The following is a 25,892-nucleotide window of genomic DNA, read 5'->3' as shown; positions in this document are numbered from 1 at the left end:
GGGGGGTGTGTAGTACCATTTTCGACGTTACAACAGCGGTATGAAATGGCGGACACAGAACTTTTGCGATACAGATCCGCCATGCCCTTTGCACAGCTATACCAAAGGGTTCTGCGCTCCCCGACTCTTCCCCCCCCCCCCCCGAAGACCGACTCCTAGATGGATACTTGCCTGAAAAGGCAATTTCCCTTACATATAAGAAGCTCTTACATCATACCCCTTACCCCCTTGAACAACTGGTGGCCGACGGCCTTGAACTAGAAGACGATGAATTGAGGGAGGCAGTAACATCCCCCCGGGAGGTGGGTATATCTGCTCGACTGCAGCTGGTCCAACTCGAGATTCTCCATAGGACCTACATCACTGGACCACAATTGGTACATATGGGGAGAGGGGACGGCGGTGAATGCCGTAGAGGGTGTGGACAGGTGGGTATATATTTATACACATCTTTTGGGAATGTGACCGTATTCAGAGGTTTTGGCAAGAGATACATCAAACCTTTAAAGTGGTCCTGAACAAACGCATACAACCTGAGGCAAAGCGCTGTCTTTTTATTATATGGGAGCCTACTGATCTAACCACCCAGAGAGAACATGGGTTACCTTGGGTCTTACAGCTGCAAAAAGGGACATCATGCAACACTGAGGATCGGACACACCATCCACGCTGACACAATGGAAGCAAAATTTGGACTGGTGCATGTTTAGAGAGAAGACGGTCTACATCACACGGGGATGTCCAAAAAAGTGGTCCTCAATTTGGTGCGCCTGGAATGTGTATAGAGGGGAGCTCTGTGAAGTGCCTTTGGTGCCCATTGAGGATAAGGACCTATCTTCCTAAGTCCAAGCATGGAAACTGTCTTCCAATGTAACATTAATGTTTTACTATATGTGTGTGTATTGATGAAGCATGATGTTTTATATATTTTTCTAACAGTGCTGCTGTCTACTATAATTTCAATAAAAATAATTTAAAAAACAAAAAACAGGAGGGGGGCAGGCAAAATGGTTGGGGTAAGACTCCCCTATGGCTGAAAGGATGAACATGTGTCCCCTCCAGCTGAAAGGGGAAAGAACTACCCACCCTCTTGAAAGCTTTCATCACTAACGCAGATGAACCTAGATTGACCAACACCATTGGAGTGGTATGACCCAGGGCGGTATTCAACCGTAAAGGCCATTTCCTGTGGAGAGGTGGACCACCTCATCGGTTTGGGATTCTCGCCCCTCATTTGTATGTGCCATCTGAGGGGGGTGTCTGTGGTCTGTCTAAACTCTTAAGAGATTCCCAAATAGGTATGTTCTGAACTTCTTCTTTGCCCAGACCACAGCAAAGGCTTCTCTCTCAATAGCGCTGAACCTCTGTAACCTGGGAAGTAACCCCCTAATGATGGATGCCACAGGTTAGTGCAGACTCTCCTCATTCAGCTGTTAGAACACAGCTCCTATGCCATCCTCTGAGGCATGATTCTGTACTATGAACTTCTTGGAAAAGTCGGGGCCTTGAGTACAGGTGCTGTACACGTAGCCCCCTTAAGGGTATCAGAGGCTTTCTGGGAGGCCTCTGTCCAGATCATCTTCTTGAGCTGCTTCTTAAAAGTCCGCTCAGTCAGGAGAGCGACAATGGTGCCATACTCCTTGTTAAACCTCTTATAATGTTCTGTAAAGTCACACTTCGGTCTGAGTTTTGGGGGTTTCTTTGTGAGAATAGTCACTACCTTGCCCCAGTTCACAAAGTGTCCCAGATACCCCACAGAATCCTTCCCTATCTGGCCCCTGCTGTCCTCGATAGTCAGGTCTGCCCGTTGCAGAGTCTGAAGCACCTCCTGGAGTGAGACAGGCAATCCTCCCTGCTCGAGCTGAAGATAGCTAGGTCATCCAGGTAGGCTCCATTGAAGGCCTCCATTCCAGCCAGAAAACCGTTAACAAACCTCTGCAAGGTGGCAGGGTTGTTCTTCAAGCAAAAAGGTATCACATTAAACTGGAAGGGGCCCTCTGGTGTAAAGAATGCTGACCGCTCTTTATCCCCCCCAGTCAGAGCAATCTGCCAGTACCCTGAGGTTAGATCAAAAGTGCTCAGGAACTTGGCAGCTCCAAGCCTGTAAATGAGCTCATTAGTTGTGGGATGGGGTAAGCATCTCAGAATGTATTGGGTTCAGGTGTTCCTATGAGCCTCCAACCTCTGCCTATTAATAGTGCCCCATTGCCTGTACTTGGAAGTACTGTAAGGCATGTGGGTTTATCATCTCCTTGTCACCTAGGGACACTGGGGTAACCTCAGCGCTAATCCCCCATACTAACTGTGGGGTAAGCTTCTTCCCAAGTGCTACACTGACCTGCCCTTGGGTCTTCAATCAGTGGGAGGCTGTGCCCTCTCTTGGGCACTTGGAATCCCCCTTAACATGCCCATAGTTGTAACAGTCACAGCACTTGTGGACAAACGTTTCTGTTTTCTTGTCATATTTTTGTCTGATCATTTTGGAGCTGCATCTCCTTTTCCTGTTAACTGTATTGGGGACCCTCCCTTTCTTCTGGTGAGGACCCTCACCACCCATTAGGGAATCCGGAGATGCCTTTTTAGACACTCTGGTGCTGACCCATTGGTCTGCCTCCTTTGTAAGCTCTTTGCGGTCAGTGAGCTCAATGCCATTCAGGTTTTGGTGCAAATCGTTAAAGTAAGTATTGAGCATTTGCGTCTCCCAGTAAGAATAAGCAGCCCATTGAAATAGCTCACTTTACTGCAATCCAACCACACCGTGCCTCACTGTAGTAGTCCCAAGAAATCCATCCAAGACTGGTTTGGCAGTTTCAGGCTATCCCTGAACCTGATGCGATACTTCTCAGGAGTCGGGCAACATTTTTAGTTAAATGGTTTTCCTGGGAGTGTATCTCATGTGGTCCCCCATCTCTAAAATAACAAGGGTATCCCTCCCCACCAGAATCATGTGTTTCCACAGGCTGGCTCCCCAATCCTCCTCTGGGACCTTGTGCTTCCTCAGAATTATCTCCTATGTAGAAAACCATTCATCTATATCATCCCCTAACATATAGCAGGGCACCAGGTCTCGGGGTATGCACACCTTCAGCTCTCCATAAGACACTAGATCTGCCACAATAGCCACTGGGCCCTGCGGCTTGCTTGACTCTCAGGTACAGCTACTTCAGGCTCCTCTCGTGAGCCATCCTCTTTTCCTCCAGTTTAAGTTTGGCCATCTGCAGCCTGAACTCTCTCCGCTTTCCTGTCCACCAACTTCTCAGGCTGTGGAAGGATAGACTGCTTCCTACCTTGGTAGGTGGCTCCGGTTCTGCCACCACGTTGCCCTCCTCCACAGGGTGTTGCCGCTCGGGGTCTGCAGCCACCCTTTCCTCCTCTACGTCCACTCACTGCTCCTTAGGCTTGACATCCTCTGACTCCTCTGGGAAGGACTGCATTCTTTTATCCCCTCATAGATATGAAGGGCTACATGTAGTTCCACCTTTGTGAGCTTGCTGAGATCATCCATCTTGATCAGCTCCATCTCCATAGTAGCAAAAAGCGATGAGGGAAACTTCCGTTTGGAAAAAGAGAAAAATAGGCAAATCAAAAACTAAGGAGAATTTAAAAAGCGGTCAGTTCTGATATCAAATTAATTTGGGGATTTATAGTGGTACACCAATCACTGTATGGTGCTACAAAAATGTGAGTACTAGATCCCGCTACTGTGCACCAAGGTTAGAAATTGTATTAGTTGAGGGGAGGGGATATAAGCCCTTCCAAAACAACCTCAATCCTTGTCGGGTGAACAACAAGTCACAGGCTCCAAGGTGTGGTAAAAAAATATATTAAGTTCTTTATGGCAGCTCCTTTGAAATGTAAGTGAAGCAAGGAACAGCTCTGCTCCACCCCTTCCGTCCTGGCAGGATTACCCAACTGCCAACACCTAGTCCCCATTGGCTGTCTGGGAGGAATACACATAGACCAACTGTCACTCTAATCAGTGATGTGGCCCAGGCAACAAATCATTAGGAAAAGAAAATGACAACTTTTTAAAAGTGGCATTTTCACAATTGTGACTTTATACCCAATTTTACCATTAAAGAAGGTTTTAAATTACACTTATTTGGAGACCAAACGTGAGATTTCTATCTGTTCCTAAACCAATGTTTTAACTTATTAAATTGAATAACGTAACTCAATATCATACTACGGGAGAGGTAGGAAGGCCTCTCAGTATTAAAAAATAAATGTCGACGTTTTTCACTAGAAGGACATGTAAAACTTAAAAGTGCATTCTAAATGCACAGTACCATGCCTTATGGGCTGTTTAGGGCCTACCTTTGAAGTAAATTGTACGCATTTAAAAAAAGGTTTAGGCCAGGTATAATGTTTAGCCTACCATGTTGAATTGGCTGTTTGAAACTGCACACAGGCTACAATGGCAGGCCTGAAAAGTTTTTTTTAAAGGCTACTTTTGTGGGTGGCACAATAACTGCGGCAAGACCGCCAGTAGCATTTAATTCACAGGCCTTGGGTAAATGTTTTACCACTTTACTAGGAACTTGTAAGTAAATTAAATGTGCCAATCAGGTGTAGGCCAATTGTGCTATGTTTTAGGGAGTGAGCACAAGCATGTTAGCACTAGGTAGCAGTGGTAAAGTGCTCCGAGTCCTAAAGCCAACAAAATACAATGCTTCCAAAACAGGAGGGGTTTAGTCAAAATGTTTGGGGGTAGACCACCCTAAGGCTGACAGGTCGAACAGTAAAGCTGATAAATCTGCTTTGGAAATGAAAAGGAGAATATGATCTGCATAAGCTGTTCGTTTTAAATGTTTATCTCCACAATGAAAACCAGAGATTCAAGAAAGGAAAGGTTTTAGCACCAGAACAAATAGAAGTGAGGACAAGGGGCAACCTTGAGGAACCCTTCTTAGGAGGGAAAAGAAAAGATTTATCCTTTCTCCGTCGCTGAGAACTTAGGAGAGTTGTATAATTAGGAAATAAGGCAATTCATTTTAGGTCCTAGAACACTCCAGTGCAAGGATTTAAGCATAAAATCCTATCATAGTCTTTCAAAGGCTTTATCAGCATCAATTGTTTTGCTTTTACAGTATAAGAAAGATGGGAAGCCTTGCAGAAACATTAAAGAATAATCTAGTATTATCGGATGCAAGTCTAATATATGAAATCTGGTTGTTCATTCTCAATTCGCTTAAGTAAAAAAAAAAATCCAAGCACAAGGCTAGTATTTTTGCAAAGATTTTGTAATCAATGTGGACAAGATAAATCATCCAATAATGTTTACAATAAGTGGAGGGGGTTGCCAACTTTATGTATGAAGACAGATTGTGGCTTCCTGAAATGTTCCACTACTAGAATTGGATAAAGCGGGAAAAAGTCTATAACTACAATAATATTGGTGTTAATATGTGAGAGAAATAAAGAAAAAAACTCGGAGAAGCAATTCTGGCCAAGTGTTTGGCCTTTTTAAGTATAGAGATAGCATCTAAAATTATCTGTAGGCATGAATTGTTCTCTAGAAAAGCGAAATATAGATTGACTTTTCGGCTTTTCAACAGCCTGTAAATAAGTGTCAATTTTTGATAGTTGTGGTACAATAGCAAAAGTATATCAAGATTTGTAAAAAAAAAAAAAAAATAATAATTTATTTTTCTCTCAAAATTTCTCTGCAAATGATCTATAGTGGTATGGTGCTGTTTAATCTCAATATAATTGGCTAGTAGTTTCCAAACCTTTTTACTACCTACATATTAGCAACCAGTACTTTTGAGTAAGATAGTGGAGGCTGTATTTGTAGACATTTAATTGAAGCACATTTTAGCCTTAATTTGCTAGAGGCGAGCAAAGACTTATGTTCTTTAACAAATGCTTTCCCAGAGACATTTTCAGCTATAAGCAGTGGATATCAATTAGATGCATGTATTAGTGTGTGTGTGTGTGTGTGTGTGTGTGTGTGTGTGTGTGTGTGTGTGTGTGTGTGTGTGGTTGTGTGTGTGTGTGTGTATATATATATATATATATATATATATATATATATATATATATATATATATATATATATATATAATATATATAAAGTCGCAAAGGCGATTCAGCAAAGAGTTTCAGAAAAGAGTTGTTACTTTTCCATCTACCTTATTGACTCTGAATCAGTGGCAGCCACTCCAATAGAGAGCAGAAGAGCACCGCCCCCCCCTGCCACCACCAGAAAATCAAAAACGGGGTTTAAACCAGTTTGATTATTTTATTTTATTACCCTGGTCCCGCCCCAGGACTCTGGCAAGTCTTTGGGGGCGGGTCCAGAGATGACACTGGTGGTTGGGGAGTGGTGGGTACTCCCTTCACTATGCATGAGGTGTTTGGCCGGCCATCTCAGGCCGGTCACAACCCTCATGCACAGTGAAGCTCTCTTCAGCCGCAGCTGTATTGCTGGGGCTGAAGAGAGCAGACACGGGCTCCCAATCTGCCTGGGATCACAAGTTGCAGACACTCCAGCCAGTCCTGAAGCTGCTCTCATGCAAGAGTAGCTTCAGGATTGGCCACAGGGCAGGCTGGGAGCCTGTCCCCAGGGCCAGAAGCAGGAAGAGTGCAATGCAATGGGAGCGGTGTTAAGGTACGCTTTTTTTGTCCCCAACCCCTCCCCACCTCCGATCCTTCCCCCTCCCCCCCTCTTTGACAGGGGAGAGGCCACTACTGTGCTGAATAGGTAGGTATTAAATCCAAATATTTAATAATCGGGGCAAGATCTAAAATCAGAATTGGCCTAATATCATTATAGGGAATGTTTTGAGCTAGTCTTTAACTTAAAAATATGTGATCCAATCTAGTGAGTGAGTTGTGAGCTTAAGTATAAAAGTATATTCTCTTGAAGTAGGATTACAAATCCTCCAGGAGTCAATCAAAGCTCTCTGCGAAATAGTGAAGCTAAACTGTTTTTGCATTTTAGGAGAAATTAGTTTGACCGATTAGAAAAGGTTACAGCACAATAAGAAATAATCATCCTCATTTTGAAAGCATTGTAGTCCTCCTGTGTGGGAACATATATATATATTAAATAGTGTCAAAGGAATCTTGTTCATACATTTAGTAAAAATCAATCTTCCTTAATCATCAATTTCATGAGAAGACTTTGAAACCTATTTTCTGTTGCATAGAGTAGAAACTAATTTTTTTAATAATCGAAGGAGAAACAAGCTGTGCCTACCCAACCTTTAAGTTTCAAAGCCTTGACATTAGTGAGATGATACCAATAAGAGAACTCTCTGCCTCTTTAGGGGGTTATTGAAACATTTAATGGTCCATGAAATAACTTCTGACTTGTATTGAAATAACCTACATGGGCTTTAGGAAGAACATAATGGAGCACCAAAATAAATTATAAACAACTACAAAAAAGTTGAGTACAACAAGGAGTATAAACAAGGGAAAAGGGCCTAGGGAAGGAAAGACAAGGGAGAGTTCATATCAAGCGAATAACCACTTTGAAGAACGTGCCTGTTTGGAATGAAAAAGGAGATTGTGTGTGGTGACAGCAGGGAATGCAGACACCACTAGGAAGCTAAACCAGTACATACTAGAGTTGATGGTGAACATAAAGTTAAGAAAGGAGTTCGTCAGATAATGTAAAAAGCTTGAAGCAAGAAAAGATGGGAGTAAGACATAAATTAAGCATATTTACAAAAGATAGAAGAGGCACAAATATGACCAGAATAAAATATAATCATAATAACAAGGATGCAACTAAGTTATATGCATTAATGAAGCTAGCTTTTAACGTCGAGAAAGATCAGACGTATCCATGACCTCATTCATATGGTCTTCTATAGCATTCCTATGATCTGCTGAATTATTACAAGGGATAGTCTTCTCTTGGATCTTAAAAGATCCTCCAAGCGTAATGGAATGGTGGAGCTTGATAAACGAAATTAATGTTATGGAAATTTCCTTAGCAAGACTTAGAGGACCGAATGCCTTGAAAAAGAAAGAAAACATTTGGGGAACCTTCTTTTGTTTTGAACTGTAATTATGTTTAGAGGCCAGTGTTAAATCTATTGTTCTAACTATGGTTTCCTGAAAAGCATTTTTGAAACTATATCTGTTTATCCCCTGCTTTAGCTGTTAAATGAAAAATTGTATATAATTTTTTTGTTTTTTCTGTATGATGATGTTCTTCCTGCAATAATAAAAGACAATAAAAAAAAAGGGATAGTCTTCTCTTCTATGTGATCCTGAACACACATGGGTGAAACAGTCCATAGCGAGCCCCTTAAGAGTGGAGAGATGGATGAAGTTCTAGAAATTCTTTCCTTTTATTTTCAGTAGCTTTGGCACTATCTTAAGTGAGGAAAATCATCCTGCCTGACCAAAGCAATTGTTTCTGAGTTTTTGCAGTGTTAACTGCTTTGAAGAGATCTGTGAAGTCTAGAAATAGGATAATAATGCCCCTGGGTTTGGGAGAAGAAGCATTTGGAGCTTGACGTTGACTATGTGTGTGTGTGTGCCCTACGGATGTTTTATGTAGTCAATGGTTGGGATTCAACCAGTTGGGTAAAGTAGAAGCAGAAAATGTGGCACAAGTGTGCCCTCCATTTTTTCTAGAGGGCAATACATGTGTAGGTTATTGCTCCTATTCCTGGTTTCCAAGTCTTCTGACTGCCTTTTAAAAAAAATTGTTATACCTCTTTTCGTGGTAAACCAATATATGCATATCATTCACTCTGTTTCACCTACGAAACCCTTCTTTCTGTGATAGACCAGTTTTCACCTAAGTTCTTGATACATTTATTGGTTTTCTTAACAAAGGGGCCCATCACACTTTTCTTCAAGTAGTATTTCCATAGAAATGAGTAAGGATGGCTTGTCGGATAAGGGAGAATCATGTTTGAGCCTCCTGGTAGCAGATGGGGCAGTTTGAGATTTTGAGGGGGAGGAATATGAGATAACATGTTTAGGTATGGTAGAGGACATCATCTCACTAGATACAAAGTTAGCCACCATTGATTCCATACAAAATGTCATGTTTTAGAGTACAGCTGCAAGAAGAGAAGATTTCTTCTTTAACTTCCATAACCTACACATGCAAGGTAAAAGAGAGGCAGTATAAAACATATGAAGTGGCCAAAGAAATTAAAACATGTTTGAATCATTAGTAGTCGAAGGATGCAATATGGAATCATGAACGTTCGGAAAATAGTACATCATTAAAAAATAGGTTTCTTTCTTAAATCATATTTCAAAGTCAAAACAACACGCTGGAACATAATTCAGAGATATAGAACTCCTTCACCGCTACCATGCCAATTAAAAATAATAGATCCAAAGTCAAAAATACATACTGTAAATGAGCATCCAGGCTGTAATATCATATGAATAGGCACTGATTACTGTGAAAAAACAGCAGAGCGTTTGCTCAAAAAATGCTGTTCTGTCACAGGAGCTCTGTGTCGATATGAACAAAATGGCAACTGCGACCTACTCCTAGATCAGTAGTAGTAGCTGCAGAGAAAACAACAAAAAAAAGCCTCTACATTAAAATTTAGGATGCCACAACTACCTCAGCATCCACATAAACATGTGCCTCCATGCTATTATCTTCCCGGTGGTAAGTATTGGTCAGTGCAGAGCTCTCAGCTAGGTGTCCATCTTTGGTGGTGGTCAGGCCACGCTACCTGGTTTATGTTTTCAAAAAAGTGCAGGGAAAGTCATTTATGTTCAGCCGTTCTGAAAGAATGCGTAGAACTGCATGACTGCAGTAGAACTGAAATGCAATCCGGTGAGAACCTGCTTCTACCAGATGGCACATTCAAAAAATTCTTTAGGCTGTGGCAAACACAGTTTAGTTTGGTTCTCTTTTCTTCTATTTAATTGCTAATGGATTATTTAACGCTTGAGTAGTAAAGAATATTTGGTCTTTGTGAATACCAGAATGAACAATAAATACACAAATAGGTTAGTTTTCTTGGGTTGTCATTGAGGTATTTCAATATTCTTTACTCCCTTCCTCTTTACTGGTAATGTTCGATATTGTATGAAGCACAAAATAAATACAACAACCATGTACTGCAATGTATATTACATTTTAACTTTACTTTTCTGATTGACAGGCGTTTGGGTTCATGACCAGAGTGGCACTGCAGGCTGAAAAACTTGACCACCACCCAGAGTGGTTTAATGTTTATAATAAGGTAAGAAACAATTTGTTTATTGTACACCACTGGCTATGTTACATTGAGAACAAACTAACGTGTAAGGCACCAGGGCCCTTGCTTATCAAGTAATTTCTCAATAGACACAGAATGTGTAAAAATGTCTGATTGGAACTTTAAGTGGGATAAAAAAGTGGAAAGTTTTCTAAAAGGGGCATGACCAAAGCAGCTCAAACAGGAATGCTTTCTGAGAGATATGGCCTATGGAATTAAGGGTGTCTGTTAAATCATGCAGACTAAAACCCTGGACTTCCTACAGTGGACCAGAAATTGAGTTTGCCATTGCTTGTTTGTGACTTCAGCTACATGAACAACAGTGAATAATTAGAAATTAAATGTTTCCAATTCTGAACATATATGACAGAATTAAACATTAAGTTCTCTGGAAGAGGAAATGCTTTCGGAGTGTCTCGATCATTCCCTGTCTCCTCAGTACACCACTTCTTCTGCAGTTTCTCTATGGACATTTATGACCTTTTTCTCCCCACATCTTTCTGAAATCCAGGAAAAAAAGCTTTTAACTAATCAGCAGCGCCTGTTAGGGCAGTTCAGAAAATAAACACTCCAACAGAAACAGACATTTAGCTGATCAGCAATACCTGTTTACATTAGCACTTGGGTAAATAGATCTTGAAACAGTACATGCTTCAATACCTTCCCAGGTGAAAGTCTGCTATAAAAATCTGTATACCATAACCCAGAAACTAAAGTACATAGCATGTCTAAATAAAGTGCAGAGCAGAGTACATGGCACCAGCCCAACTACGAAACGGGGACAACAAATATGAACAGCACAGGCAGACTGGGGTATTACAGTAGTGATGTAGGGGATGGGTGAGTATGGGACAGGAGAGAACAATCCTATTATTTGGGATTGTGGGGAAGAAGAGGATTTGACAGGGTAGGTGTTAGAAAATGGCCCTTTCTACAGGGTCACACCCTAACATTTTGCCATCCTCCTCCTACTTTTTGCTGAATTCCATTTTATGGCCTTAGGACTCCAAACACTTTAGCACTGCTAACCAGTTCTAAAGTGCATGTACTCTCTCTTCTGGTAAAATTAGCTTTTACCATGTTGGCATATTTAATTTACTTATATGCCCCTAGTAAAGAGCACTACATGTGCCCAGGTCTTGTAACTAAATACTACTAGTGGACCTGCAGCGCTTCTTGTGCCACTCAAACCATGTTTGAGGCCTGCCATTGCATAGTCTGTGTAGGCTGTTTACACTGTCATTTCGACCTGGCAAAATAAACCTTTTGCCAGGCCCAAACCTTTCCTATTTTATATTTAAGTGACCCCTAAGGAAGGCCCGGGACAACCCAGAGGGCAGGGTGCAAAGTATTGAAAAGGTAGGCCATGTACTTTCAAGGTTTACAATTCCTTGTAGTGAAAAACTCTTACATTTGTTTTTCACTACAGTAAGGATAACATACGGATTACCGTATTACGTTATACAAGAGTAATTTCAAAATGGGAACATATAACTTATCCAAGTTTAAGGTCTCTGGATTCACAATTTAAAATCCAAACATGGTGCAGTTAGATTTTAAATTGCAATTCTGAAAATGCCACTTTTTTTGAAAGTTAATATTTTCTTACTGTAGCCATGTGGTGCCCGCTGCCTGTCTTTGATCACATGTTTGGAGTGAGTGACAGCTGGGCTTTGTGTATTCCGCCTAGATAGCCACTCACTGAGAGCTCAGGTATGAAGGTATGACTTGATGGGCCATCCTGGCAGAATGGGAGGAAGGAGCTGGACCCAGCCTCACTTACAACTGAATAAATTCAATTCAGTTCAAAACCTTTATTCAAATACAAATTGTATCCATAAAAGTACAATGCAGTACCAAAAAAACCATATAACATAAATTATTTAAAACACAATGCATAAATAACAACAAAGCTTAAATCATAGCCCTCTGACAAAACTGCATGAAGTGCAAAATAAAAGTTTGATCCTTGCAGCAGGGCTGTAATGCAGTCATAGTGCCACATGCTCTAATAGCTGCTTTCAGGAAAGCGACCAAATGAATAATCACTTTCTATTCCTCCAGATTAAAAAGTATGTTCAGGGCATCCCACGCATCAAAAAGTGCTTTGAGTACATGACATAAAATCCACAAAAAAGTGTAAAAGGCATCATTCTTTACCCTGAATTCCTATCACACAGGCATGGCGTGCAATCAAGGTCAGCAATGTAAATGTAAATGTAAATGTGGGTGTACTTGTAAAGCGCACTGCGACTCCATGGAGTATCCTGGCGCTGAAGACCGCTGGAGAACCCGTCCTGGTTTTCCCTGTGAGATGGTCCCTTTCTGGGTATCTCCAAGGTGAAACCAGGCATCCCCGGCGTCTGTGGGGGGCCGTTGTAGAGATGAGGCAAGCTTAATGCCCAGAGTTGCTGAGTGTGTTCCCTGGTTAGAATAGGCACCGAGGCGAGAATTATCGAGTCCGTTTTGACCCTGGTCCACGACCCTGCCACGTCGGGAATTGAACCCTGGTCCCGGGCCGTTCTCTGCTTACGGGTCTGCCACCTCTAACCAGTGAGCCACACGACTCCACTAATAAAACCCAATGCAAGATATTTCATTGTGCCATTAATCAAAAATAACACCATGCAATTTAGCAAGTAAGAAATGTGGCACCTGCAAGCCCTCAACCAACCGCACCAGACACTATACAGAGGCAAGGCAAAGAGAAAAACCAAAAACTCTTTGACATAGTCGTGTGGTCTGATGGTTCAGTCAGGAAGAGCCAGCGTGAGCCAAACTGGTGCCGCTGCCACTGGGGAGGTCTCCATTTCTACATTCCGGAAAGTCCTATGCATGCCCCTTCTCGTGGTCGCCGAATGTTAGAGAGTGGTTTGTACCACATAAACTGGCACGGAAATGTGCTGGCTGAAATAACAAGACTCCCATCTGAAAATGCAGGAATCTAGACTGGAGTGACACTATTTATTTAAACAACCAAACAATAATTGTCAAAGACACATCATTAAAATAAAATGCAATCTAGCAAGAAACAGTGTCAAAGAAACATCTTGGATCATGAGCAAAACCATGCAATCTAGCACTTTTAAAATCGCGGCAATGCAGAGAAAGAGATAAATTGAATATCTATGTACAATGAAGCATTAAAACCTTAATCAAAAATGCTAAATAAATCAGTTAACTGTGAGCACTTCAATGTGGAAACCACTGTGTGAGGTGATCAACGAATGGGCCGGTAAGTGGCCCTTTTATACACTTTTAATGAGGAACCATTGACCGCAGGATCTAACTTTGGCAGTTGCTTGACCGTAGAACATAACCAAAAGTTGAACATTTTATCAAAAACAATTTGAGTCACTTCTCGGAAGCTTGAAGGCGAAATCTCTTTATATGGTACATAGTGCATAGAAAGGTTGTCACTTTAAACAACATTGCTATCGTAGTTTCCAAGGCAAGCCAAACATCGAGTAATAAGCTATGAAAAGTTACAGTTAGCCCAAACAACTCCTCTTACCCCCTCTCGTTCTTCTAGATGTCAGATGCATCCTGTTATTGCTACATCTTCATGATGTTCGTAAAGATGTGCACGCAGAGGACCGGAAGGATAGCAGAGGCCTGGTCACTTGTTTATCAGAAAAGCAGTGAACTGAGGTTTGTGGCATTCACAGGAGAGATATCTCTAATGCTTTGGGATGGGCATGAGGCCTACTGTTCCCAGTGAATGCTTATGGCAGTATGGATAGGTTAGCACACCTTTACCTATTAACTAACAGGGACATTCAGGACTCTTATGCTTCAGATGCGGAAAACAATAGCTGAGGCATTATTTGGTGATCTGCTTCAGGTGTGCGTGCCATTAAAACCGCATCATCCGCATACAAACGTGACAGTAATGCAGAGCTGTTGATGGTCATGTTCTTTAAAAACAGGTGAAGATTATTGATCTATACAATAAATAAGAGTTGCCAACACGCTCCTCTGTCATACTCCCCGGAAGACTTCTATTGCTGACGTGACCTCGCCTTCTGCAATATTTCTAATTTTGGGCTTCACATCTATGGGCAAGAAAGTGCACCATTGTTTCATCAGACCTTATGGCCAAAAGGATAGACCAAAGCTACAAACGATTTACACAATCAAACTCTGAGGTCAAACCCATAAAGGCTAGATATATAGACGACTGATGAGCAATTGTATTTCTAAATAATCAGTGACCGGTTTAAACATTGTTCAATGGTCCCACTCGACTCCTAAAACCACATTGACATGGGTATATAACAGCCTTCTCTGACCACTCACTGATTCAATTTTATAAAACCATCCCGAGAATCTTAACTGTAGTGTCGATTAGGGAGAATAGCCTATGACAAATAGGCTCTGTACGATCTGCCTTTTCAAAAATAGGCACAATGATGGAGGTTGACCATGTACTAGGTGATGGGCAGTGGGTCAGACGATTAAAAACATTCACCAGCAAGGTGGCCATAACACCGGGGAATGTTTAAAGAGATCAATTAGGACACCATCTGCTTCAGGTGCTTTTCCACCCAAACTTTCACCTTATTTAGGGAAACAGACCCTCCCCCACTGGGCACACTTCAGACACAAAATAATTGGAGCAGCATAGATTTTAGAGGAGTGCGCCTCCCAGATATTACTGGCAATGGCACATTCTAGGGGATCCGATTTGACTCTCATTCCTTATTGCAGACACCTCCCTCCTGAATAATAAAACTGTGCTTCGTAGCTGGGAAGAACGCAAGTGAGTCCCATGGTTTGCAGTAATTCCCGCTTCTTTCCAGGGATTACTTTATTATACTCCTACTTTCACAGGTTCCCTAGGGCTAGCAGTGACTTCCCTGCATAATTTAAGGTTGGCCTCTGAGAACTCTAGGTTTAACCCCCTGGGGCTGGAGGGAAATTCCCGTGGGTGGTATAGTAACTTGCTCCTAATATTGGAACCACTTGGTGATCCTCATCCGTATCGGCTAAACAGGTTTCAACCAGAGCTATATTCTTATTAATAAAGATATGGAAGAGCTGTGCAGGATCCACAGCTCTCCATTTCAATCTTAGGCCTTCAGTACTTATATGTAAATTGCAGGCTCCATACTCCATTCTTAGTTTATCCTCGTGGGGGAGGGCATATTTTACCTCAAATGGATTCTGATCCCCATAAGTGGAGGCCAACACTTTTCCTGATAACACAAAATCAATCAGGTTAGTTGTAAGAAAGAAATGATCTATTGTGGAGGCACAGCCTCAGCCCTTGCATGTGGGTATAATTTGTCCTGCAGCCCCAACAAGCATCATTTACATTAAGTACATTATGAGAATCCAAATAGCTCATTAATGCTGCCCCTCTGTTAACAGTACCAAACATGTGTTTACAATGACTATTCCTGCCCTAAGGGGCACATTTGGACGTGGGGGTCAGCATCTGAAATCCATCTTGCATTAAAGTCCCCTGCCAGACAGTAATCAGCTAGTAGGCCTTGGGCCGCAATGTCATTCTGCAAATCGAACAAATATTCAAATACAGACAGGAAATTGATATTAGAGGTATTACTAAAATCTTTATTATAAAAATGTATAAAAAACAGTCATGCTGCTCTTAAATTTCAACATCTGAAAATGATTGTTAGTTAGGATTCAAACCCATCAACTAGGACATCTTCAATTAACCAGGTTTCATGGAACAAGAGTACATTAAATTGCCTAATATTCATTTACCAATCATTTTATGATAGTTTTGATAAAAGACCATCCATATTTCAACATAAGATGCCTATCATCGAGTCCACGACATTCCTGATGATTCCCGGGGGAGAAATGGGAAGAGCTGAGAGGATGATTTTGCATTGGGACTGTAATCCAGGTGTCAATACTCTATTGTCGTTTTGTAAACTTGAATAGGCTGTCCTGTCCTCTCACACAGTGCTGCATACCGCTCCCCTCCTCCCTGTAGTGAGTCTGGAACCAGGACAGGAAGGGCAGGGCCTCTGTGCGCTTCAGAGACCTGTCTTTGAAGCCTCCCCATTTCAAATCCACCACCTGAAAGTATCAACTTCAGAGACATTGAAAGTGTCATTTCGAAACAAAGCTTGCAATGCCCCGATTTTGTTATGTGTGTTTGTGCGCCAATAATCATATTCCGCTAAAGACGGAAAGGATGAGTATTTACATTTTTGACAGTTGCCATGCCAAAACAAGTTGTTTGGTACACTGTATTATTTAACAACAAAGTTTAACCTGGGATCAGGCAGGCATGATGTAAAGCTTCAGTGCCCTGAACCTGCCAAGGCTTCGTCCCCCAGATTGATTTTAAATCAACAGTCTCTTTCCAATGATCATGACCCTGCGCAGCCAATTTATTTTTAAACAAGTTGGTGCAAATCAATTTTGTGTGGGTCAACATAAATTTGGATTGTGTAGATGATCGAAGTTTAAAGTAATAGGGTTCCCGGATTAGGTATGTCATAATCTGTAAAGTAAGTGTACTTATCCCTAAGAGTTTTGCAACTCCCCTCTATGGGAGTAGAACAATGCTCCCATTGTGTAAAATTAAATACCGGTCTTAACATGTTGTTTTATGTAAAAAATGAACCCCATAATGTTGATAACAAAATAAATCCCCATAGTTGGCAGAATTTAAATACAAATCTTCAGCATCAAAAGCAGCATAATATTTTAAATCTGAAAACAAAGTATGTACTGCTTGCATATCCCAATCATCAGAATGTAGGTCCTGTGTAACCACATCTTCTAAAGAGACACAAAACACGTATGAGGACCTCAGTCGGGCCGTGGATTTTGTAGGCTATTTTTTCCCAAACTATGCCATCTGCCACTGGGAATGCTGAAATGTTAACATGAGACTTGTCACGTTTCATGATATGGGGCGATGTGTTGGGGGCCAGAATTCCATCGTTTACAGCAGTGTCTGGCAAGTAATGACCATTTAGTAAATAGAACACTGTCATAAATCCAATTGACATGAAGAAGAAAATCAGGATAAGCACCAACGAAATGTAGGTCCATGGAGGGACCAGGTAAGTCTTTTTGAACCAAAATAAAAAAATACTTAATTTAGTCAGTGTGTCTGCCAAACTGGATGTCGAGGAAGACGAGGAGGAAGAGAGGCTGGCATGATCGCCATAGTAGTTAAGGAAAGAGAACCCCACATGTTCCAGGGAACAGGGTACTGTAGACAGGGAAAGTCAATCGAAAATCCCTCTAGAGACTACTTCACTATTTTGCTCACTTTATTACCTCCTGGTTATATCCCATTCATCCAACATACCTTATTGAAATACACATCAAAATATAGTTTCCACACTAAAATGTAACGTTTACAATCTTTTTATTTTTCATAAAATGGAGGAAAGTTATTCTCTACATATAAATTAAAATTTCAGAGAAAATTCCCGAAGGCATATACAATAAAAAACATTATAAATTTCAATACATGGCATTCGAACCAAGTGTTCGCGATATCTCATCAAGCACAGGCAGATTAAAATAAATACATTTGCAAAGACCTATTGATCAAACAATCACAGTACAGTTGTTAATCAAATGAAACCCCCCTTCCATCAGTAGCTTAAATACTATTGCTAAACATTAACCTGATCCAATCACCTTTTAAAGTTTGCTTCTGGGACCTACAGTACCAACAATTCATGTGTATCTGTTGTTCCCTAGGCTCCACTTGGACTCTATATTAAAACCAGTGCGTCGACGCGTTTCGGTGTTAAAACCATGGATACGGAAACACCTTCTTCAGGACAAAACAGTTCTTTGGGGTCACCGTTTTGAAATTTTGGTTTCCTTCTGTATACATAGAAAGATAAATATCAGTGAGGGTATATCGCTGAAAGCTATCAAATCATTATTGCATTTTACTCCAATCAATTTTGACTTTGGTACACCTCATAGTTCTCACTTGCACATTTTGCATGTACTGTTACACCTATTGGGTAGATTTGACTCCACCTTCTGTATCTATTGAAGTGATCTCCTATACATGTAGTAGTTCTATTACAAGACAACAATGGGAGAGGTAGGGAGAAACAAGTACACTCTCTCAGTCCCCGGTTAGATATAGTTAAACAAAAAAAGAGAGGTACGGTCAGTCTCAGTACTGCCACGAAATAGGAGCGAGATGGATGATCACACACTCACTTTGGGTGAATAGGAAAGCCCTCACACACCGACCTAGTCAGTGTCATGCTTCATCACTGGGCCCCACCACAGAGGCCGAGTGCCTCTATGGTGTGCTGCAACGCCAGGAAGACTGCGGAGCTGGTTGTGTGAATAGGGATGTGTTGTGAGGGTAGATAAAGTTAAAAGTGTCTAAAAGGGTATCAAAAAAAGAAATTTAATATGTGATCCCTACGACACAAATATGGAGTATTATGTGTCTGAATTTAGATGCCAAGGTTTAGGAATGGTTAAATTCAGAGAATACAGTCAGTCAACATGTTTCTGCCTTAAGGGTGGTTTAAATTTACCTTGGCATTCGTCTGGACTATACCCCGGCGGTATGGACACTCTAATAGTCCACCCTAACCTGGGGGCGTGAAAGTGAAAAGAGGGTGAAAAAAGTGCTTTTTAGAAAAAAGGAAGAGCGAGTCGCTCATTCCAAAAAATGCTCCAAAATAAGGAGTATTCCAGCACCTGTGGAATGAAATACACAGACAAACACAAACAAACAATTAACATAATTAGTTAATGTAATGCGTAGCATTTCGTAGCTGTGCTCCTTAAATGTGGCCTAAATGGTGTTCCCAAAGTAGACAATAGTTTTAACACCATCCGCGTAACCCTATGGGGATGATATCAGTAACTCTGGGAAGTGAAGTGAAACGGTGTTTAAAAACCTACTAGAGGCGGGGAAGAGTTTAAAAACATAATATATGTACTCCTTTTGAAGGGATCAATGGACCAAAGGTCAGTGACCCCCTAAGATGGTAATCAGGATTCATATCTCACTTTAAAAACGGGCGCTACTTGCACCATGGGTCTCGGGAGAGGGGTTGGAGCGTACCTGGCACATCCTGTGAAAGAAAGAGGTTAATTGTTGGGTACCCGTTTCTCGGGTGGCACTTAGCTCGGTACTTGTTGGAGATCGGCGATCTTGAGACCCCGGTGTACTCACGCCCTCAATGCTCTCAGCCCGCTGAAAACCTGTGTTCAACCTCTCGACCGGACCCCGACGATGTGGAGCAGGGCCGGTGTCTGAGTATTATAGCAGTAGGGCTGCCCATCGTGTACTTCCGGGTGGGCGTGTCCAGCCGACAAGAGGCTTGGGACGTGCCCGCCCACGGTGGGCGGGGCACAATTGAGATCCAGGTAGAGGCTTGGAAGTGGGACCCAATCAAAGGTCTAAGCGGCCTCTGGGCCGGTGGTGCAGCTAAGGTCATGAAAGAAACAGTTAGAGTCGCAAGCTTTCGAGTGGTTCTAGATCAGAAAGATTGTTTACTAGTGGTTATCAATCTGTCTTGATCAGGAGAGAACAGAGTTCCACGGGATGTCATCGTTAAGGCCGTTGGTATTGGTGCCTAGGCGATACACCCAGCGCTGCTCTTTTTCAAAGAGTCTATCAGTGATGTTTGTTGTTCAACTGATTGCTTCGATCACAGTCCACTTCATGTCATTGGGTGTATGGTTCCTGTCTAAAAAGTGGCGGCTCAGTTTGGTTGTGGTCTTTTTGCACCTTACATTACTCCGGTGCTCGCAGATACGTTGTTTGACTCTGCGTGTGGTCATGCCGACATAGCGAAGTTGGCAGGGACAGGTGATCAAATATACTACATTCATTGAATTGCAGTTAGTGTGCTCTCTCTGTGTCCAAACTTTGCCTACTTCCAGCGTCAGTGTTTTTGAGGCTTCAGTAAGATGGCACACACAGCAATCAGAGCAGGGGTAGTGCCCGATGATTTTTGGTAAACCCCATGCTGCTGTTATTGTCGGCAAGCTGTCGGGGGGTTTCTCTTTGGGACGAGTGTGGACCAGGGCATCTTTTAGGCTCCGTACTTTTTTGAAGGAGAAGAGAGGTTTTTCCCAGTTCTCTTTGCAGGATGTTATGATCTTCCAATGTTTGTTAATGATTTTCTTCATTGGATTGGACAGACTGTTGAAAGTGGTTACACATGTAAGTGGTATTGAGTCAGAGTTGTTGATTTTTTCTTCCAAGAGTACTTCTCTCGGCTGGTTTCTAGCTCTTTTAAAACCTTTGCTCAAAATAGAAGCAGGGTAACCTCTGTCTTTGAGTTTGTCTGTAAGTTCAGAGGACTGTTCCTTGAAATCAGACAAGGTGCTGCAATTTCTCCTTAATCTGAGAAACTGCCCATAAGGCAGATTCTCTTTCAGTGGACGCGGATGAAAACTGCTAAATTCAAGGAGATTGTTTTTAGCTGTGGGCTTATGATGGGTTTTCGTCGTGAGCCCGGTTCCATTGACAGTAATCACAACATCAAATAAGACAATGTCTGTTTTGCTCGTAGTACTGGTAAATCTTAGGTACCGGTCTAGAGTGTTAATCCAGACCAGAAAAGTTGTAAGTTCATCGTCACTGCCTGTCCAGAGGAGCAAAACATCGTCTATATAACGTTTCCATAAAAGCATAGACGGTGAGAAAGCTGAGGTGGGTGGTAGAATGTGTTTGGCCTCAAAATCGGCCACATACAACCCGGCCACACTGGGCGCGAAAGTGCTGCCCATTGAAGTTCCTGAGCACTGTAGGAATAGTTTGTCTTTAAAGGAGAAAAAGTTCTCTTTGAGTGCTATGGTGGCGCACTCAATGATGAAGGCCTTTGGTGTTTGATAATCCCATGCGATGGAGTCTAGTGATTTTACCAGGACTTCAATGGTATCGTCCTGTGGGATACTCGTGTAGAGGCTTTCTACATCGAGGGTCACCAGGGTGACAGAGTTTTCTGTGAAAGTAACTTCAGTTAGGAGTTTGAGCAGGCTCTTGGTATCCTTGAGATAGGTGGGAGTGGATTGCACTATTGGTTTCAGGAAATAGTCACAAAATTGTGACAGAGGCTCTAGTAAAGAACTAATCCCGGACACAATAGGTCGTCCCGGAGGTGGCAGCCGATTCTTGTGCATCTTAGGCAATGTATAAAAATATGGTATAGCATTGCTGGTGCTGTTTAAGAAGTCTGCTTCATTTTTAGACAGGTGGCCGCGTTCCTCAGCATGTCTGACCATGGCCGTGATTTTATTAGCTAGGTCAGCTGTAGGATCGGTTGTGAGTGGGGTATAGTTCCTAGTATCCCCAAGTAAATCGGTGCATGTTTTCTCATAGTCTTTTGTATTTTGGATGACAATCCCACCACCTTTGTCTGCCGGCTTTATCGTTATTGAGGTGTCATTCTGCAATGTTTGTAGTGCTTGATATTCAGCAGTGCTGAAATTCCCCAAAATCTTGCCCATGATGCCCATAATGTTAACAAAATAAATCCCCATAGTTGGCAGAATTTAAATACAAATCTTCAGCATCAAAAGCAGCATAATATGTTAAATCTGAAAACAAAGTATGTACTGCTTGCATATCCCAATTATCAGAATGTAGGTCCTGTGTAACCACATCTTCTAAAGAGACACAAAACACGTATGAGGACCTCAGTCGGGCCGTGGATTTTGTAGGCTATTTTTTCCCAAACTATGCCATCTGCCACTGGGAATGCTGAAATGTTAACATGAGACTTGTCACGTTTCATGATATGGGGCGATGTGTTGGGGGCCAGAATTCCATCGTTTACAGCAGTGTCTGGCAAGTAATGACCATTTAGTAAATAGAACACTGTCATAAATCCAATTGACATGAAGAAGAAAATCAGGATAAGCACCAACGAAATGTAGGTCCATGGAGGGACCAGGTAAGTCTTTTTGAACCAAAAGAAAAAAATACTTAATTTAGTCAGTGTGTCTGCCAAACTGGATGTCGAGGAAGACTAGGAGGAAGAGAGGCTGGCATGATCTCCATAGTATTTAAGGAAAGAGAACCCCACATGTTCCGGGGAACAGGGTACTGTAGACAAGGAAAGTCAATCGAAAATCCCTCTAGAGACTACTTCACTATTTTGCTCACTTTATTACCTCCTGGTTATATCCCATTCATCCAACATACCTTATTGAAATACACATCAAAATATAGTTTCCACACTAAAATGTAACGTTTACAATCTTTTTATTTTTCATAAAATGGAGGAAAGTTATTCTCTACATATAAATTAAAATTTCAGAGAAAATTCCTGAAAGCATATACAATAAAAAAACATAAATTTCAATACATGGCTTTCGAACCAAGTGTTCGCGATATCTCATCAAGCACAGGCAGATTAAAATAAATACATTTGCAAAGACCTATTGATCAAACAATCACAGTACAGTTGTTAATCAAATGAAACCCCCCTTCCATCAGTAGCTTAAATACTATTGCTAAACATTAACCTGATCCGATCGCCTTTTAAAGTTTGCGTCTGGGACCTACAGTAACAACAATTCATGTGTATCTGTTGTTCCCTAGGCTCCACTTGGACTCTATATTAAAACCAGTGCGTCGACGCGTTTCGGTGTTAAAACCATGGATACGGAAACACCTTCTTCAGGACAAAACAGTTCTTTGGGGTCACCATTTTGAAATTTTGGTATCCTTCTGTATACATAGAAAGATAAATATCAGTGAGGGTATATCGCTGAAAGCTATCAAATCATTATTGCATTTTACTCCAATCAATCTTGACTTTGGTACACCTCATAGTTCTCACTTGCACATTTTGCATGTACTGTTACACCTATTGGGTAGATTTGACTCCACCTTCTGTATCTATTGGAGTGATCTCCTATACATGTAGTAGTTCTATTACATCAGAGGTCATTAACCCGATTGCATGTTAAAAGCATGTGGGCTTTCTCATCCCTCCGTTACATTTTAGTGGTTGGCTACTTTCAATGTAAACCATTCATCCTCCACCAACATTCTCGCATATAAGCAGTACTGACCTTTAGATAAAGTGTGAGGATTATTATCAAAACAGGAGAATAATATCCTTCTTTTTCAAACTAGATGGTATTCTAATTCGATGTAGACCTAAATACAAGAGTAAAGAGGTTTGGATTCTGTGTCTTATGTGTTTCTCTTGTTTTTTTTTATATTTGTTTAACTGGATTTACCTTTAGAATGTTATAGCAGGCCAGGCTGTTATTCTCGTCTGGCCTATCTTCTGTTATGTGGTTCAGTTTTTTTTTTTTTATTTGGTCTAGCACAGAAGAGGGTCTGAAAGATTTCTTGACCTGGATTAACTAAGGAGACGAGAATCTGAAATTCACAGCATCTTACAGCAGCACAAAAGTGAATTTCCTTTATCTGTATAAAAAGTGAGGAAGATCAGTTAAAGGTGGAACTCTATAAAAAAAGAGACAGACCGAAATACAGTATTACACTACAGGAGCTACCACCCTAAAAGTCAGAAGGATAGTTTACCGTTTGGCGAATTCCTCCGTTTAAGAAGGAACTGCACATCCATTGACGATTTTTATAAACCTGCAGAAGGGACGAAACAAAAATTCAAAGAGAGGCTACCCCAAAAAATTGATAAATCACTCTCTAAAAAGAGCACGCTACTATGACAGGGATAGTCTGCTTGAGAAGAAAGGGAAGAAAAAAGAGATAGAGAAGATTGTTATGGTGAGTCAGTTCTCCGGTATTGCAAATCAAGTGAAAAATATAATCAATCACAATTGGAAAATACTGAATGAGGGGACAGATACAAGCTTACCACGACCCATGTATGCCTACAGAAAGAATAAGAATTTACGCTCAAGTCTGGTGCATACATATAGAGATGATATAGTGGAAACTCAAAGAACTCTGACAGGAGAGAAAGCGGTAGGAAACCACAAATGTGGAGCATGTAGTGTATGTGATCTGTGCATAGTAACCAAAGAAATTGTTCTTAACTCGGTTAGACACAACATCAATACGCTGAATAACTGTAGAAGCAAAAATGTTGTGTATTTGATCCTTTGCCCTTGCGGTATGGGATACATTGGAGAAACAGGTAGGGAGTTAAGACTAAGAAATTTATAATGTTTTTTTATTGTATATGCTTTCAGGAATTTTCTCTGAAATTTTAATTTATATGTGGAGAATAACTTTCCTCCGTTTTATGAAAAATAAAAAGATTGTAAACGTTACATTTTAGTGTGGAAACTATATTTTGATGTGTATTTCAATAAGGTATGTTGGATGAATGGGATATAACCAGGAGGTAGTAAAGTGAGCAACATAGTGAAGTAGTCTCTCCAGGGATTTTCTTTTGACTTTCCATGATCTCCATAGTAGCCACTCGTAGGTTGATTAATCAGAGGTGGAAGAGTCGGGTCCGCTTGATGTTCTCCAGGACTGTTCGGCACCTCACTCACGGACTCATCAGGATGATATATATACTGACATCCATAGTAGGAGATAGAGGTTGGACGGATGAAAGATCGATAATAGTGTCCATCACTTCCTTAGCACTACGAGGACCAGTGGAAGATTGCATAAGTCAGTGGATCCAATTAAATTGTGTTGCATAAAACTGCATGTTTGACACTATTCAGAATCGGCCACATGGTGTACCTTGACATTGTCAACTGAAATGTATCTGTTGTTTTTGCGACCAGGTAAAGTTGGTAAAATAACTGTACGAGTACCCCTCAGTCCAAGCACTGGAACAGGTGCACGATTAGAGGGACCAAATTATTTTCTGTTCTCCAACTTTTCTTGTACCAGATCTCGGACTTTAGAAAGCCAACCAGCAACTGGAATCAGCAGTGCTGCATCAGTGGAAGAGGGTAAATGGTCAGTTGCATAGCTGTCACATGTCTTTTGTAGATCCTGTAACAAGGTAGAATGATTATTTTCATCAAAGATTGCGGCTGCCGCCACAACGTCTAGACCATCAAGGTCTGGCACAAACATTTTAATGCCAAAGAGCATTTCATATGGGGTCCGCCCACCCAGAGATCATCTAGGGAGGTTATTAAGTGCACGTTAAATCCCATACAAGTGGGCCAGCCAGTTACTATCAGTACCTAAGACTAGCTGTCAAGGATTGCCTTAAGTCACAGTTCATTTGCTCCACAATTGAATTTCCCTCAGGCCTGTTTGGAGACGAAAACTGCACCAGCACCCCAATGGACTTCATTGAATTCTTGTACGCCCTAGAGGGGAACGCTGGACCTTGGTCAGAATGGTAGGTACCACAAGCAAGCATCCCGATAAAGACGCGCAACTCCCTGATAACATTTTGAGCATCAGCACTGCGTTGTGGCCAAACACAAAGGAATCTAGTGCAACAAATATATATTTATACACAGTATAAGAAGAAAGAGGACCACAGTGATAAAGATAGATTCAGCCAAAAGGTTGTTTAGAAATAAATAGCTGTGTTTGTGGTGGGCGTGTGACCGTAGATGGCTTGATTTGCTGACAAATGTCACAAGAAAGTACATCATTACGGGTCTATTTATATAAACCATGCCACCAGTAATGTTGCTGTAAAATAGAGACTGTCGCCAACACACCGGCATGTGCAGATACTATGCCTTTGTTTGTGGCTTTGATCTAGGTAAATCTATGGTCCATGTTGGGGGATCGTCCGCTCCACAACAGAAGGATTCCAAGCATGAGGA

General features: G+C 41.4%; 1 protein-coding gene across 2 annotated transcripts in view; it reads left to right on the top strand.

Moving 5' to 3' along the window:
* The window catches only part of PCBD1 (pterin-4 alpha-carbinolamine dehydratase 1), a 217,486-nt gene that overhangs the window by 132,361 nt on the left and 59,233 nt on the right, over positions 1–25,892 (top strand). For both annotated transcript variants that reach the window (XM_086922112.1, XM_086922113.1), the window contains one exon: positions 10,104–10,184. In XM_086922112.1, the coding sequence (XP_086778238.1) occupies positions 10,104–10,184 (81 nt within the window). The remainder of the gene's footprint in view (positions 1–10,103; positions 10,185–25,892) is intronic.

Source organism: Lissotriton vulgaris, chromosome 5, assembly GCF_964263255.1.
Source record: "Lissotriton vulgaris chromosome 5, aLisVul1.2, whole genome shotgun sequence".
NCBI lineage: Eukaryota > Metazoa > Chordata > Amphibia > Caudata > Salamandridae > Lissotriton > Lissotriton vulgaris.
The sequence above is the reverse complement of the archived record's forward strand: the minus strand, read 5'-3'. Positions and strand labels throughout refer to the sequence as shown.